Source organism: Mauremys mutica, chromosome 1 (genome assembly GCF_020497125.1).
Source record: "Mauremys mutica isolate MM-2020 ecotype Southern chromosome 1, ASM2049712v1, whole genome shotgun sequence".
Taxonomy (NCBI): domain Eukaryota; kingdom Metazoa; phylum Chordata; order Testudines; family Geoemydidae; genus Mauremys; species Mauremys mutica.
Window position 1 is genome coordinate 93592205 of NC_059072.1, and position 15316 is coordinate 93607520.

The 15316-nt window shown below is 48.2% G+C and overlaps 1 protein-coding gene across 10 annotated transcripts in view; it reads right to left on the bottom strand.

Moving 5' to 3' along the window:
• Positions 1-15316, bottom strand: part of CACNA1I (calcium voltage-gated channel subunit alpha1 I) — a 126950-nt gene that overhangs the window by 84732 nt on the left and 26902 nt on the right. For 9 of the 10 annotated variants that reach the window (XM_044985144.1, XM_044985137.1, XM_044985153.1 and 6 more), the window contains one exon: positions 5379-5476. In XM_044985144.1, the coding sequence (XP_044841079.1) occupies positions 5379-5476 (98 nt within the window). Of the gene's footprint in view, positions 1-5378; positions 5477-13468; positions 13602-15316 lie in introns of those variants that run through there. The other variant, XM_044985158.1, reaches the window with a different exon arrangement.

Sequence of the window (15316 nt, forward strand, 5' to 3'; positions counted from 1 at the left end):
TGCAACCCCCCCAAATATATTCCTACACTCATACACTATATATTAATAGACACATATGCTTCCTATTCAACAAAGTTGCTATGCAACAGTCTACTACAGATCCCTCCACAGAACCTTCACATTAGCAGATTTCCTCGCCTCTGTGCAGTCTGTGACGACTCTTATCAAATTAAGAATCAGTGACCATAAATTTAAGGCAGAGATTGGGAGGCACATAGTACAGTGCAAAAGGACTGTGCAACCAATGTGACAGCAGAGTGAATTGAAGAGACATTTTGTGCTCCAATGTCAAAAATATGATGGAGTAAGAGATATTTCCTCAAATTATCAGAAATGATTAAAGACTTTCCATTAAAAAGCAGTTAGGAAAAAAAAACTGCATTACCCTGAGAGGATGGGAAGAAAAGAGATGACAGAGATGACATTTTACATAGCAACCTACCACTGACTCAGAAATGGACAATAATAACCAAAAGATGTGGAAAAATACCCCAAACCCAATGTGAAGACCTACCGTGAGCAGATTGTAACTACCTTTGACAGAGACCTGAAGGGTCTTTCTCCCCTTTACACTTTGTTAGCTTGGATAGCTTGTTACTGAATTAATTCGAATGGTTATAGGACCACAACAGGCTATCATTTCTGTTTCATGCACCTTCAGACAAAACCCTGAAAGGCAGCACTCGTAAGGCTAAAGGCAGGAATGTGAGAGAGAAGCATGAATGCTAATGCCTGGGTGAGACATACAGTATTATAAAAACTGGGCTTCTAGCATTTTGTCCAGTCTAATTTAAAAATTACACTGGAGCAGCTAGGCTGGATCTGACCCTGGGCCCATCCAGTCCAGTGTCCTGTCTCTGACAATTGCCAGCACCAGATGCTTCAGATGAAGGTACAAGAAACTTCTATTCCCTAGTAGTTTAGAGATTGGCTCAAACCCTGAATCATGGAGTTTAATGTCTCCTCCAAAACTTGTTATCATTAACTATGATAATTCTAGATATTCTTAACATCCATACAAATGTCTAATCTCCTTTTGAATCTTGCTTAGTTTTGGCCTCAATGACTTCTTGGGGCAGTGAATTCCATGGTCTGATTGTGCATTGTGTGAAAAAGTATTTCCTTTTAATTTCATTGAATGTCCCCTTGTTCTTGTGTTAACAGAAGTTCCTGATCTACTTTGTCTGTACCATTTATTATTTCATATACTTCTATCATGTCATATACAACCAACGAGGCTTCCACCACTTCCCTTGGCTTACCAGATTTCAGTATAAGGAAGTTCTAAATCCTGTTATTCACTCTAAATTTCTTCTTTATTAATTTCATCCCATCACTCTAAGTTATAGCCCAGGCGGCACACCAAAAAATCAGTTCACAAATCAATGATTTATGGGTTGTTATCATGTTCATCCTGTTTAGACATCCCCGCTTAGCCAAGCTAGACTGATTTTGCTTTTAAAAAATCTTCCCTCATCAATCAAATCCCTCCAGCTTCCTGATCATTATGGTTGCTCTTCTATGAATTCCTTCTAATATATTCTGGTAGTACAGTGCCATGATTTGAAAACAATGTTCTAGATAAGGCCATGTAGAGAGGGAATATTAGGAACACAGGACTGGAAGGGACCTCCTGGGTCATCGAGTCCACTTCCCTGCTATCGCAGGCAACCCCATCATATAATCCCATTCTTAAATATATCAAGCCTCATTTTAAGACTAGCTAGGTTGCTTGCCTCAGTACTCCTATTGGAAGGCTGGTCCAGAATCTTACTCCTTTGATGGTTGGAAATCTTCTTCTAATTTCTAGTCTAGATTTACTCTTGGCATATGAAGCCCAACGTTGTAACAACCTTGTATGCTGCCATTGCACGTTGCAAACTCATCTTGTCTTTGCTGCCTGCTCTCACTCCCATGGGCAGGAATTTTCAGAAGCGTGCAGCACCCATGACTGGGAAGAGAGTTTCCAAAGAACTCAGCTCTCTGGGAGGCACCAAAACACATAGCCAGATTATCAAAAGAGCTCAGCCTACTGGGTTCACATTGGGTGCTGAGATCTTTTGAAAGTCTGGCCCCTATTTAGTTGCTTAAATGTGGCACTAAGCTCTTTTGAAAACGTGGCCCTGTGTCTATCTCACCACTGCTATCTCCCAGAGTCCTCCTCCCTCACATTGAATATGTGTGCTGAAGATCACTCCTTCCTTCCCCCGCCCCCTCCAGTTTTCTCCTTTTGTTACTTTCTGCCCAGGTGTCTACTTTCTCTCCATCCCTTTGTATTATTTCTCTGTCCTGTCTACTGTCTGCAACGCCTCCAGTTTTACTATCGTCTGCAAATCTCCTTAATGTGCTTTGCTCCTTCTTCCACATCATTAATGAAGAATTTTAAAAAGACATTCAATAAGATTTCTGACAAAAGGTCCTGTTGGTGATATTGGCTGTACCTCACTAGACACTTGCTTCCACCTCAGCACATTCCCATTTATCATTGGCCTTTGTTTACAGCCTTTTAGCCAGTTTTCACTCCACAGGACAGTCTTCCTATCCAAGGAAATTTATTTTTTCATTTAATAATGAAAGTGCCTCTTCATCCAGAACTACTGCACATACAACCATATATCTGTCGTAGACAGACAGAGATATAAATGCCTGATAGCAGAATAGAAACTAAAACAGTATTAGTTCTACACAGACACTGCTATAGTGGAGAGAAGTAGAGTTTAGAAGAGGGATCAGTGTGGGGAAGAAATGCCTAGAGGTAGCTGTATGGCAAGTTATTGGGCTCTATAAAGGGATACGTGGGTGAAATTCTATGGCCTGTGTTATGCAGGAGGTCAGACTTAGGGTGACCAGACAGCAAATGTGAAAAATCGGAATGGGGTGGGGGGTAATAGGAGCCTATATAAGAAAAAGACCAAAAAATCGGGACTGTCCCTATAAAATCGGGACATCTGGTCACCCTAATCAGACTAGATGATCACAATGGTCCCTTCTGGCTTTAACATCTCTGAATCTAGTTTTGTGGGCTGATTCTGATCTCACACTGGTTTTCCCCAGGTGTAATTGCATTGATTCTGCTGGAGTTACTCCTTATTTACACTGGTATAAGAGAGATAAGAATGCAGGGCTTCATTTTGATCTGTCTAGCTTTGTTTTTAGTTCTGGGCCCCAATAATTAAAATTTCCTTGGCACACATCCTCAGGAGACAGCCTGTCAACTGGGTTTCTTTCATTTAGTTTCTTGCCTGCTCTCACCTGTAATAAACTTCCCCTCAGCTCTGGAGAAGGGAATGAAGACACTGAGGTATGGAATGGGATTGGCCTCACCACAGTGGGAGAGCCCTAAGGAGGTCTTGGTCATTGCAGATAGCCTGATAAAAGTGAGAGCAGGGGGCTTTAAAGGGGGAAGAAGCAAGAGACTTCTTATTATATGGTAAGGAAGAAAAACTCAGTATAAAACCTGGGGAGAAATGCTAAAAGTGTCACAATGGCTTACGTGACAGCTGTTTTCACTGAGCAAGGCATGACCTGAAATACCAAACAGACACATTATTTCCTCCCCCCCACAGTTCCTTACATCTCCTTATCAATTGCTGGAAATGGGCCATTTTCATTACCACTACAAACAGTTCTTTTTCTCTCCTGCTGATAACAGCTCACCTTAACTGATCACTCTTCTTATAGTGTGTATGGTAACAGCCATTGTTTCATGTTCTCTGTGTATATATATATCTTCCTACTGTATTTTCCGCTACATGCATCCGATGAAGTGGGCTGTAGCCCACGAAAGCTTATGCTCAAATAAATTTGTTAGTCTCTCAGGTGCCACAAGTACTCCTGTTCTTTTTGCGGATACAGACTAACACGGCTGCTACTCTGAAACCAAACAGACACGGTGGGACAAATCCATTGCTGGTGTAACTCCACTGACTTCAATGGCATGAAATTGGCACACTCCATCAAATCCACTCCCCTGTTATAACCACCATGATACCTGTGCCATATACAGTGGATACTTCCTGTGGTGTCACGGGCACTCCTTGTCTACCTTACTGTGCTCTATAGTTATCAGAACTGAATTAAGAAAGAGGAGATGCAGAGGAAGAGGGAAAAGGGAAAGGAAGAGAGGTGGAGTGTAATAAAGATGTGACAGGTAAGAGGCTAGTTTCTGTTTCCCAGTCCTTGCCACATGAGATGGGGCAGGGTTACAAAAGATTATACCCCTGTCACATGGCAGGAGTCAGTGTCCATTGACTGCAGGGAAAAGAAGGAAAGAGAGAAGTGTCATATGAACACAGCAGATACATAGCTGGATCCTGTGTATGGTATCCCTCCTTACCCCCTTCCCTCCACAGTGAAATTAACACCAAGGTGGGCCCGTTTCTCAGATCTGAGCCAATCCAGCAGGGAAGCCATTTAGCTGGGCCAGGGAGCTGTAGAAAGCTGCTTGTGCCTCCAGGTTCAGGCTCGTCCCATCACATCCTGACAGCTCAAACCCCAGCGGAGCTCACAGCCCTGACTCATACATGCTGCATATACACAGAGCTGCAGAGGTGGGAACCAGGACAAGAGGGAAAGGAGAAAGTGCGCAGCAAGGAATAGATAAAATACAGCATTGTTGTTCACCCCCACGCAGAGCTGGCCTGGTGTATTTTTAAATGAGAGGAAACTGAAGAATGGTGCAGAAGGTAGTAGAGATCAACCCCCTCACTCCTGCGCCCACCGGATCTCACTGCTCATCCATCCCCCCCCCACACATCTCACCATGTCTCTTGCTTTATTGCCAACTCCCAGCTCCAGCACTTTGGTCATCAATTGGGCACGGCAGACAGAATGACTCCATGTGTAGCCTTACACACTCCTCACAACCCAGCCGGGCAGTCTTTGCAAAGCCCTTTGAGAAGGTTTTTTTGGAGGGTGGGATGGGGGCGGTTGGAGACAAAATGAAGGGCTAGGCTGAGAATCTCAGATACACAGGAACTTAGCCTACACCTGGATTGGAACTAGTGGCTCTATCCCATTCTCCCAACGTCCCTGAGTTCTTCGGTGCTCACCGCCAAACTGAGGCTAGATTGGTGACTTAGAGCTGGAGTATCCCAGCTAAGTATCCCAAACCTATTTCCCAGTTCTTGAGCCAGAGCCAATGGCCCACCAGCTGGGACTGGATTCTAGGGGCCATTGTTTTGGTGATCCACACAGAGTATACATGCATACCTGTCTTATAGGCAACAAGGTCAATCCAGCTACCTGGAGGTCCAGGGCTGGACAATCAATGGGGGAAGAGATCCCAGACACAGCAGCAGAGCAATGGATAAAAACAGCACAGACAAGGCTGAAGTGCAGATGAAATGAGGTGCCAGTGAGAGGGAAGAACGACTTACTAGGCACCCGGTTGATGGCTTTGAGGGGCCTCAGGACACGGACAGTACGGATTGCAGACAAGTTAATGTTCTGGAGGTCCAGGGAATATTCCACCATCCTGCAACAGGAGAGACAGAGAGTGAGTTTAAAACAATCCAAGACCCAATTTAAGCGACAGATAGGTCACCAGCAGGAGGAAGTGAGGGGTGCTCGTGATGAGAGGGCAGGGTGTTCACGCCCTCCATGCAGTGCAAACAGCTTTCAACGCATTCGTGCTTTTCCATCCAGCTGGCGGGGAAAGTGTTAAAAACAAGGGGTACTGATGAACCAACCCATGAACACATTGATAATATGCTAATGTGCTCCCCACTGAGGCTGGAGAGGCAGAGGACATGAATGACAACTGGCTTTACACAGCACAGGGTGCATTTTTATTCAAGAGTTTCTGGCAACAGTATAAGTCCTGAGAGTGAAGCTGGAGTCCTCGGGAGCCCTGCAAGAGCAGAACTCAAGTTCCCAGAACCCCAAGGTAGAAAATTCAGCCCTTCAATCCATAAGTTTTGGAATGAAAATGAGAGCGAGAGCAGCAGTGACAAGCCATCCGGCTCCAACGCAGCAGGCTGCAATAACCCCAGCCTGGCACTTACCTGTGGCGACCGTCACAAAGGGAAAGGGCTGTGCAAGAATGGACAAGGGGATGGTGGCAGAATAGCACGCACCCCACAGGTGACCCCTGCAGAGAGAGACGGGCTGGAGTCCACTGGCAGCTGAACAGTCTGGAGCACAGCAGCCACCTTCCCTTCCCAGCTGGTGCAGCTGGACTTACTGTGGCATACACATCCATGGATTCCCATAGCAAGGATCTAATCAAGGATCCTTATAGCATTGGGCAGGGCCCACGAGCAGCAGGAGTGATCACATCTCAGCTGTACGTCACTCCTAAGGGGAAAGTCCTTACTTTATGATATATACAGGATCTGTGTTTTTTTAAACTTGCAACCTATGCAGCGAGTTCTCTCCCCAAATAACCTTGAGAACTGAGCAGCTATGAGTAATGCATTGGCTTTAACCCACCCCTGCCAGTCAGACAAACATTAAGGAAACATTCCTTTATTTTAATAAGCGGGAAAGAGAGGAAACATGGGCCTTATAAGGCACCTACAGTAAGAGAACCTCAAAGCACTTTACACACGTTAATGAATTTAGGCTCATGACCCCTCTGGAAGGTAGGCAAGCATTGTTATTCCCAATTTACATGAAGGGAAACTGAGGCACACAGCAGTAAAGTGACTGGCCTCAGGTTAGCCACTGAGTCAGTGGCAGACTCAGGAATAGAACCCAGATCTTCTGAATCCTTCTTGACATTAACCACAAGGCCAGGGGAAAAAGTGACATTCTCTTGCTGTTTCAAGGTGCATAGGAGAGGGGTAGGAAAATCTTCTCCTTTCCGCTGCATCAACTCTAGGGTGACCAGATGTCCCGATTATTACTTGTTGGTCGGGACGCGAATTGTTCCGATATTTTGCCCTCCGGCGCACAGGTGGAAGGGGCTTGCACCCCTCCCGCCCCGACTCTGCCTCCTCCCTCCCCCCCATTGGATCTCTCTCCAAATTCCCACCCTTGCCCCGCCCCCAGCCCTGCCCCCTCACTGCCCCATTGGATCCCTCCCCAAATCCCCGCCCTGGCCCTGCCTCTTCCCCAAGCATGTCGCATTCCTCCTCCTCACCCCTCCTTCCCAGGCTTGCGCTAATCAGCTATATGGCGGCGCAAGGGCTGGAGGGAGGGGGGAGAAGCAGGATGCAGCAGCCATCTCAGGGGAGGTGGAGGCGCAGCGGAGGTGAGCTGGTGCGGGGGGGCGGGGCGTGGAGCTGCCGGTGGGTGCTCAGCCCCCACCAATTTTTCCTATGCTCCAGTGGCTCTTTTTTGTTGTTGTTTGTTTGTTTGTTTGTTTTTTCCTCCACCACCAGCTCTTGGGGTTTGTTTTTGTTTTTTTTGCTCTGCCGGCACATCTCCCACACACACATCCACGTCCCAATATTTCACGTCTCTCATTTGGTCACCCTAATCTACTCCAAAACCAGAAATGCTTGCTTCACATGCTGCACTTGTCATATATGGAGGCCTTTAGATTTCAGGGCTGTCTATTCACACCTTTCACCAGCACCAAATCCACTTCTTTATTAAAATACCATGTTGCTTTGTCTCAATTCTTTTGAGCACTGTAACCCCTCTCTCTGGATTGATCCCTACAATCCATCACCTCATTCCCCCCCACCCAAAGGACATGAAGAGCAGGTGTCTACTTTTCTATCTAAACTTTTCACAAAGGAATTTGTTGGAGTGATAGATTTTCAGACAAAATGGGGTAAATCTGTCGAGATGTTGTGATTATTTTCTCTCTCTCTCTCTCTTTCCCCCTGCTCTGTTCTCTCTCATACTTTTAGAGTAATTGAGTGAAATAATTCTTTTCCTGAAATGCAGCGGTGTTGATCTATCCCCCCGGAGCTGTCAGCTCCATACACAGTGAACGCAGAGAGAGAGAGAAGGGATTTTGTGCAGATAATCAAAATATTCATAAAGGAGACACAGTCATCCCACAGAAAGCATGAATGATGGACAGGGATTGAAGATGTGAACAGCAGCTGGGGAAGGATACAAAGCAATACACACACACACACACAGATATGTGCATGTAGACATGCAAGCACGCACACAAAGACATAGGCCTCCACACGGAGTTATACACTTGCAGATGTTCTTTTCGCCCACTTCCCATGAGTACACTAGAGGGAAAAGGTGAGTGAGGTAATATCTTTTATTGGACCGACTTCTGTTGGTGAGAGAGACAAGCTTTTGAGCTACACAGCGCTCTTTTAGTAGCTTGAAAGTTTGTCTCTTTCACCAACAGAAGTTGGTCCAATAAAATACATTATTTAACTCACCTCGCCTCTCTCATATCCTGGGACCACCATGGCTACAACAACACTGTAACCATGAGGACACTGTCGGCTGTACCCTCTGTGGAGATGTGTGGCGGGGCAGGGTGAGAGCTGTGAAAACAAGGGGTTTCCTCTCTGACAAATAGCAGAACAATCCCAAACAAATTCTCTCAAGCAGATAGCAAATAAGCAAATGATCCTAATGTAAAACCTTGTAATTTGGAAAGGGGGCCTTCGTTGAAGTACAAGTCCCCACGTAAAAGATCCAATTGCTCTCACAGCGCATGAGCACAGCAGAAAGGCACAAATCTCGTAATGAACTCGCTGCTGGGTACGTGTACTCTACTTCCCTGTACTGGATGGAATCAGAACTTGTCAGCTATAGTGCTACAACTGAGATCCTCCTCCAGCTGAAGTTTGGAGCAGGAGGGTCAGAAGTCTATGGGAGCTGTAGTTACAAAGTTCCCAGTAGCCACAATATCAGCATACACAGCATTCTAGGTGGCTCTGGATGTTACACTATAGTTTTGTTTGGTTGCAAGATCCTGGAACAGTCAGTCTCAGCGCCAGGTGACACTGAAAAAGTACAACTGGTTCTCAGGGAAGGGAGGGGATTATTCTTTTGGGAGAAAGTTTGACCCTCTAAGGTTTTGCAGAGAGCAACTTCTAATAGAGATGAGCTCAGCTCCTACCTGTTTGGCCAGGGGTTTCAGCTCATCTGATAGAACTGCCACTTACAGTTTCTCATGAGGATTCTCAGTAATAGCCTTGGTAAGGGTAACAAGCGGGACATGCATGCACACCAGCACTGGATGACAAGGGGTCCCGGCTAGTTGGTTATGCCCACTATGTTCAGCTCAGAGATATCAGCTATAACGTGGACCCCCTGAACGTCCACATCACACAGTTCCAGAATCTCCTCTGATTCAGCAGTTCTCCTGCCTCAGGACCACTCCTTGACACGTATCTCTCATTCCTGATGTCTCGAGCCTTGGCGTTACCTTGTGTCAATGTCTCTCCCCACCTCCCAAAGTGATGCCAGACACACAAACCCAAGGAGGGAGGAGACTGAGATGAGGCAAACCCCCTGCCCAGGAAGGAACCTATTGTCTGTGTGGACAATTCAAATTTCACCTCCATCCCCTTTCAAAATGGGATCTTTCAGAGACATGGGTATTTTCAGCAGGTGGACCTGCAGAACCCCACCAATTTCAATTTTGTTGTTTGCTTTCATACCCTTTCCCTGCCACCCTGTCCCCCACCTCCCCGGACTGTGTTTCTACTGGTGGTACCCAGTACATGGAGGCAGGGCCAGCTCCAGGCACCAGCCGACCAAGCACGTGCTTGGGGCGGCACCTTGGGGTGGGGCAGTGCTCGGGGTTTTTTTTTTTTGGTTTGTCGGGGCAGCACTGGATGGGTTTTTTTTTGTTTCGGCGGTGCGGCGCTCGGGGGGGTGGGGCTCTGGGTGGTGCGGCGCTCGGAGGGGGGGCTGGGGCTTCGGGCAGCATGGCACTTGGGCGGCGCGGCGCTCGGGGGGGCAGGGCTTTGGGCAGTGTGGTGCTGGGGGGGCAGGGGCTTACACGGTGTGGCGCTCGGAGGGGAGGCGGGGGGCTTGGCGCGGTGCTTGGGGGGGCGGGGGCTTTGGGCAGCATGGCGCTCAGGGGGGCGGGGGCTTGCACGGTGCTCAGGGGGGCAGGAATTTCGGGCGGCGTGGCGCGGGGGGGCTTACACAGCGCTCGGAGAGGGGGGCGGGGGCTTCGGGCAGCGCGGCGCTCAGAGGGGGGGCGGGGCTTGCGGGGCGCTCGGGGTGTGGGGCTTCGGGTGGCGTGGTGCTTGGGGGGGCAGGGGTTTCGGCAGCGTGGTGCTCCTGGGGAGGGGGGGAGGGTACGGCAGGGCAGCGCTCTTCTTTTTTGCTTGGGGCAGCAAAAAAGTTAGAGCCGGCCCTGCATGGAGGGAAGCTGGGCTGCACTGGAGAAGTGCATCATCTGATGTCATAATCTTCCCTGTGTGACAGTAGGACAGGTTACCATGGAGACTGACTGGGATGTCACCGAGAATGAGTTGCCAGGAACAGGCTAACTGTCAGGAAATCAGGATCACATTTGCCACACAAGGGTTTGAAGCTCTTGTAACATTTGCCTTCGAACTCCTGGTTCACCTAACACCCACACCCTACCAGTGGTGAGCCTGATCCTCACCGGGTTCAGGATTACATGGCTGACCCTGTTCAACAGAGTTCACTAGACCAAAACTCAGGGGAAAGGGGGGCCAGCTGTGAAGTTTGAATTCAAATCCCCATCTCTGTAATGGGCCTGAACAATTATCCTGAATCCAGTGACTCCTATGCCTGCGGAGAAAGGGCTGAAATCTGAAGCTGGATCAGAATTTCACAGCTAGCACCCAAAACTTTGGACCTGAAGAAAGTGAAGTCTGGGTCTGCATCTGAACTTTGGGGTTTCGACCCATCACTTGCCCCCAGCTACCCGAAAGAGTTTGGGAAACCATGTTGATCACAGTACGCTGCAGGTGTTATAATTTAACTAGAGCAGGGTCAAATTAAGGCCAGCCAAGACATCCACCACCTTCTCCCCTAATCCTCCCCTTGTTGCAGCCCAGCTTGACAGGAAAGCATGGGCCTGATTATATATTCCAATTTAGCTTCTCTCGGCATCTTATAGTCTCTGTTCTTTTATCGTAATTGCTGCTGGTGTCTTCAGGCCCAGAAGCAATCAAGCAAAGCAAATGGCCCAACAAAAACCCGTACCAGGATTTGAATGCTCTCTCCCTCCATCCCCCTCAAGTAAATGGCAGCTCACCTCCGTCGCTGAACAGATGTTACTTGGCCTTTGGTTGTGGGTGGGTGAGTGCAGGAAGGGATTAGGAGCTGGAACTACTGCTAAATCAGTGGGAAACCCCTGAGCTGTGAAGGGATTTGAGTAGAGAGCTGTCAAGATAATTGAATGTGTACAGTAATGCCTCTCCACCCAGAGACTATATTCCCCTTCAAGGTTTCCTGTGCGACACTTCTAGGAAAGGGAGGGGGAACAATGCTACCCCAAAAAACTATTATTGTCCAGGGTAGGTGTAGGGGGGCAAAAGAATGGTGAATAGTCACCGTGGGGAATGGCAGAGTAGTGCTCAAGATGTAGGAACTCATAACTACTTCCAGTTCAAGCCACTCTCAACAGGAGTCGCTGTAGGGAACGGGGCAGGAGCGCTGGCTGTGGGGGGGTTGCTGGAGGGAACAGGGTGGGAGCGCTGGCTGTGGGGGGATTCGCTGAGAGAATGGGGTGGGAGCGCTGGCTGTGTGGGACAGTCGCTGGAGGGAACGGGGTGGGAGCGCTGGTTGTGGGAAGGATTGTTTTTGGGAATGGGGCAGGAGACCTGGCTGTGGGGGAAGTCGATGGAGGGAACGGGGCAGGAGTGCCGGCTGTAGGGGGGAGTCACTCGAGGGTAAGGGGCAGGACCACTGGCTGTGGGGGTGTCGTGTAGGGAATGGGGTGGGAGCGCTGGCTGTGGGGTGGGAGTTGCTGTAGGGAATAGGGTGGGAGTGCTGGCTGGGAGGGGTCGCTGAAGGGAGGGAACAGGATGGAAAGGCTGGCTGTGAGGGGGGAGTTGCTTTGGGGAACAGGGCAGGAGTACGGGTTGGGGTGGGGGTGGGATCACTGTAGGGAACAGGCTGGAAGCACTGGCTGGGGGTTGGTGCTGTAGTGTAGAGGCTGTGAGGGATGGAGGTGCTGCCTGAAAGGGAACTCCCAGTTACTAGAGATGTGGGAATGAAAGGAGTTAAGACAAAAAAGCCTCATGCAAATCTGACCCCCACCCTCTTGCTGAGATTGGCTTTGAGATCCCTATCCACAGAGCAGTTGACATGACTTCTCAGGCATACAGCATTAATTAGTAGGGGTTTGGGATGGTGCGTAAAAAATCCATTGTGACATCTCCGAGGCAGGGCCAGCGGCTCTCGTCAAGGAAAGTTACTTCAATTCTTCCTGTGCTTTATATGCCCAGGAAGGGGCCAGTTAGTCATTTCAAGAAGAAGAGGGGGCAACGAAGGGTGAAAACAGAAAAAGGAAAAGGTGGGCAGAGGCGAGACACAGTTTTTGCCCTGTGCATTTCAGCTGTCAAAATCAATATGATATTTGCTCCACAGAATTCTAAAGTAACAGGCATCTGCAGTTTCAGATGTTCTCTCCTCTGTGGCTCTGCCTCAATCCCCCTTGCTCCAGTTTTCTTCCCTTCTTATCCCTGTGCTGCTTTCTCTCCATCTCCCTGTCTCATGCCTCTTTACCTCTTCCTCCCCTTCCCTCTCTACTCCTCCCGCCCATCCTTCATGGATGTCCTTCTTTCACTCTTCCACCTTCATAACTCACTCTCCCCTTTTTCCTTCTATTCTCTTTCCACTCTCCCTTTCCTCTTCTCTCGCTCTCTATTCCTACTCTCTGTTTTGATGGTAATCATTACTCTGTGCCTTGGCAAGTCTGTCTAGTCCAATGGCATAGGAAAGATCGAAAGTATGGCAAGAGAACACCCTGGCTTAACCAGGGCCTGGTCTACACTGAGGGGTGGGGATCAATCTAAGTTATGCAACTTCAGCTACGGCGGTGGAGTACAGGAGTCGACAGGAGAGCACTCGGGAGTCAATTTATCGCCTCTAGACTAGACACGATAAATCGATCCCTGCTGGATTGATCGCTGCCTGCCAATCCGGTGGGTAGCGTAGACATACCCCAGGAGATTTTCAACGATCTGAAACTCAAAAAAGAGTTCTACAAAAAGTGGAAATTAGGTCAAATTATGAAGGATGAATATAAACACAAACAACACAAGTATGTAGGGATAAAGTTAGAAAGACCAAGGCACAAAATGAGATTAAACTAGCTACAGACATAAAGGGTAACAAGAAAACATTCTACAAATACATTAGACGCAAGAGGAAGAACAATGTTACTCAAGGGGGGGGGAATAACAGAAAACGTGGAAATGGCAGAAGTGTTAAATGACTTTTTTGTTTTAGGGCATGTCTAGTTTTGCCATTTAAAGCACAAAAAGTCCCTTTTTTGCGCAAAAAACAAGGGAGCGTCTACACTTGCCAATGACTTTTTGAGGAAAAACTCAGAAGTTTCACCACAAACAGAAAACCACCTCCACGAGAGGCGTACAGCTCTTACCGGTGATACTTTTGCAGTGATGTGCAAATGAAGACACGGTCTTCCTGTTTACAGAGCTTTTAGCCTCCAGAGGCTATCACACAGTGCCTAGGTGACCACTCTGGCCTGCAGCTCCTACACCAGGTAGGAGACCTCTGCCCTTCCCCCTGTAAAGAGCCAAAAACTTTGAAACTCCCCTTCCTGTTTTCTTGGCAAGTGCTCACTTATCATCCAGCCAGGTGACAATGCCTGCTCCCTGGAGCAAACAATCCCCTGCTTGGAGCAATGCTGAGCTACTGGAGCTGATCAGTGTTTGGGGAGAGGAGGCTGTGCAGGGACCCAGGATGCCCCGCGATCACCCCCATCCCCTTCCCACAAGACCTATCCTCAAAATGGAGAGAGTTGCACTGTGGGATAACTGCCCTCAGTGCACTGCTCTCATCGGGGATGGAAGTACTGCAAATGTGAACACGATCTGACAGGGCCGCCCAGAGGGGGAGGGCAAGTGGGGCAATTTGCCCCAGGCACTGGGCCCCACAGGGGCCCCCACAAGAGTTTTTCGGGGTCCTTCACTCACTCCGGGGGCCCCGGAAAACTCTCTCGCAGGGCCCGGGCCCCCGGAGTTCGGCGGAAATTCGGCAGCGGGGGGTCCTTCCGCCCCAGGTCTTTGGCGGCAATTCGGTGGCAGGGGGCCTCCGCCACCAAAGACCCCAGACCTCCTGAATCCTCTGGGCGGCCCTGCGATCTGATGCCTGTGGAAGTAAGTGAGAACACAAACCAGCGCTTTTCTTTTACCAGTTCCCTATCACCAGTGAAACTGACAGTGCAAAAACTCTGCAAGTGTAGACATAGCCTTAGTTTTAACCAAAAAGTTTAGCCGTGATTGGACATCTAACACAATGAATGCCAGTGAAAATGAGGTAGGATCAGAGGCTAAAATAGGAAAAGAACAAGCTAAAATTACTTAGGGTATGTCTTCACTAGCACGACAGCGCTTTAACGTGGCTGTGTAGTTGCAGCACCAGCGCTGTAAAAAACCCACCCCCATGAGGGGAGTAGCTACCAGTGCTAGTGCGCTGTCTACACTGCCACTTTACAGCACTGTGTTTTTTCACACCCCTGAGCGAGAAAGTTGTAGCGCTGTAAAGTGGCAGTGTAGACAAGGCCTTAGACATTACTTAGATGTCTTCAAGTCACCACAGTCTGATGAAATACATCCTGGAATATACAAGGAGCTGACTGAGGAGATATTAGCAATTATCTTCCAAAAGTCATGGAAGATGGGAGAGATTCCAGAGGACTGGAAAAGGGCAAATATAGTGCCAATCTACAAAAAGGGAAATAAGAACAACCTGGGGAATTACAGACCAGTCAGCTTTACTTCAGTACCAGGAAAGATAATGGAGCAAATAATTAAGCAATCAATTGCAAACACCTAGAAGATAATAAGGTGATAAGTAACAGTCAGCATAGATTTGTCAAGAACAAATCCTGTTAAACCAACCTAATAGCTTTCTTTGACAGGGTAACAAGCCTTGTGGATAGGGTGAAGCAGTAGACAGGGGTGCCAGAACAATTTTTATAGTGGGGGTGTTGAGAGCCATTGAATCAAACTGTAAACCCTATATATAATGGAAACCACTTCAAGCCAAAGGGTTCGGTAGTACCCCCAGCATCACTAGTTCCAGCACCTATGATGGTAGATGTGGTATATTCTGACTTTAGTAAGGCTTTTGATATTGTCTCGCATGACCTCATAAACAAACTAGGAAAATACAACCTAGGGGAGTTACTATAAGGTGGGTGCATAACTTATTGGAAAATCATTCCTGGAGTGTAATTATCAGTGGTTCACAGTGGAAGGGCATA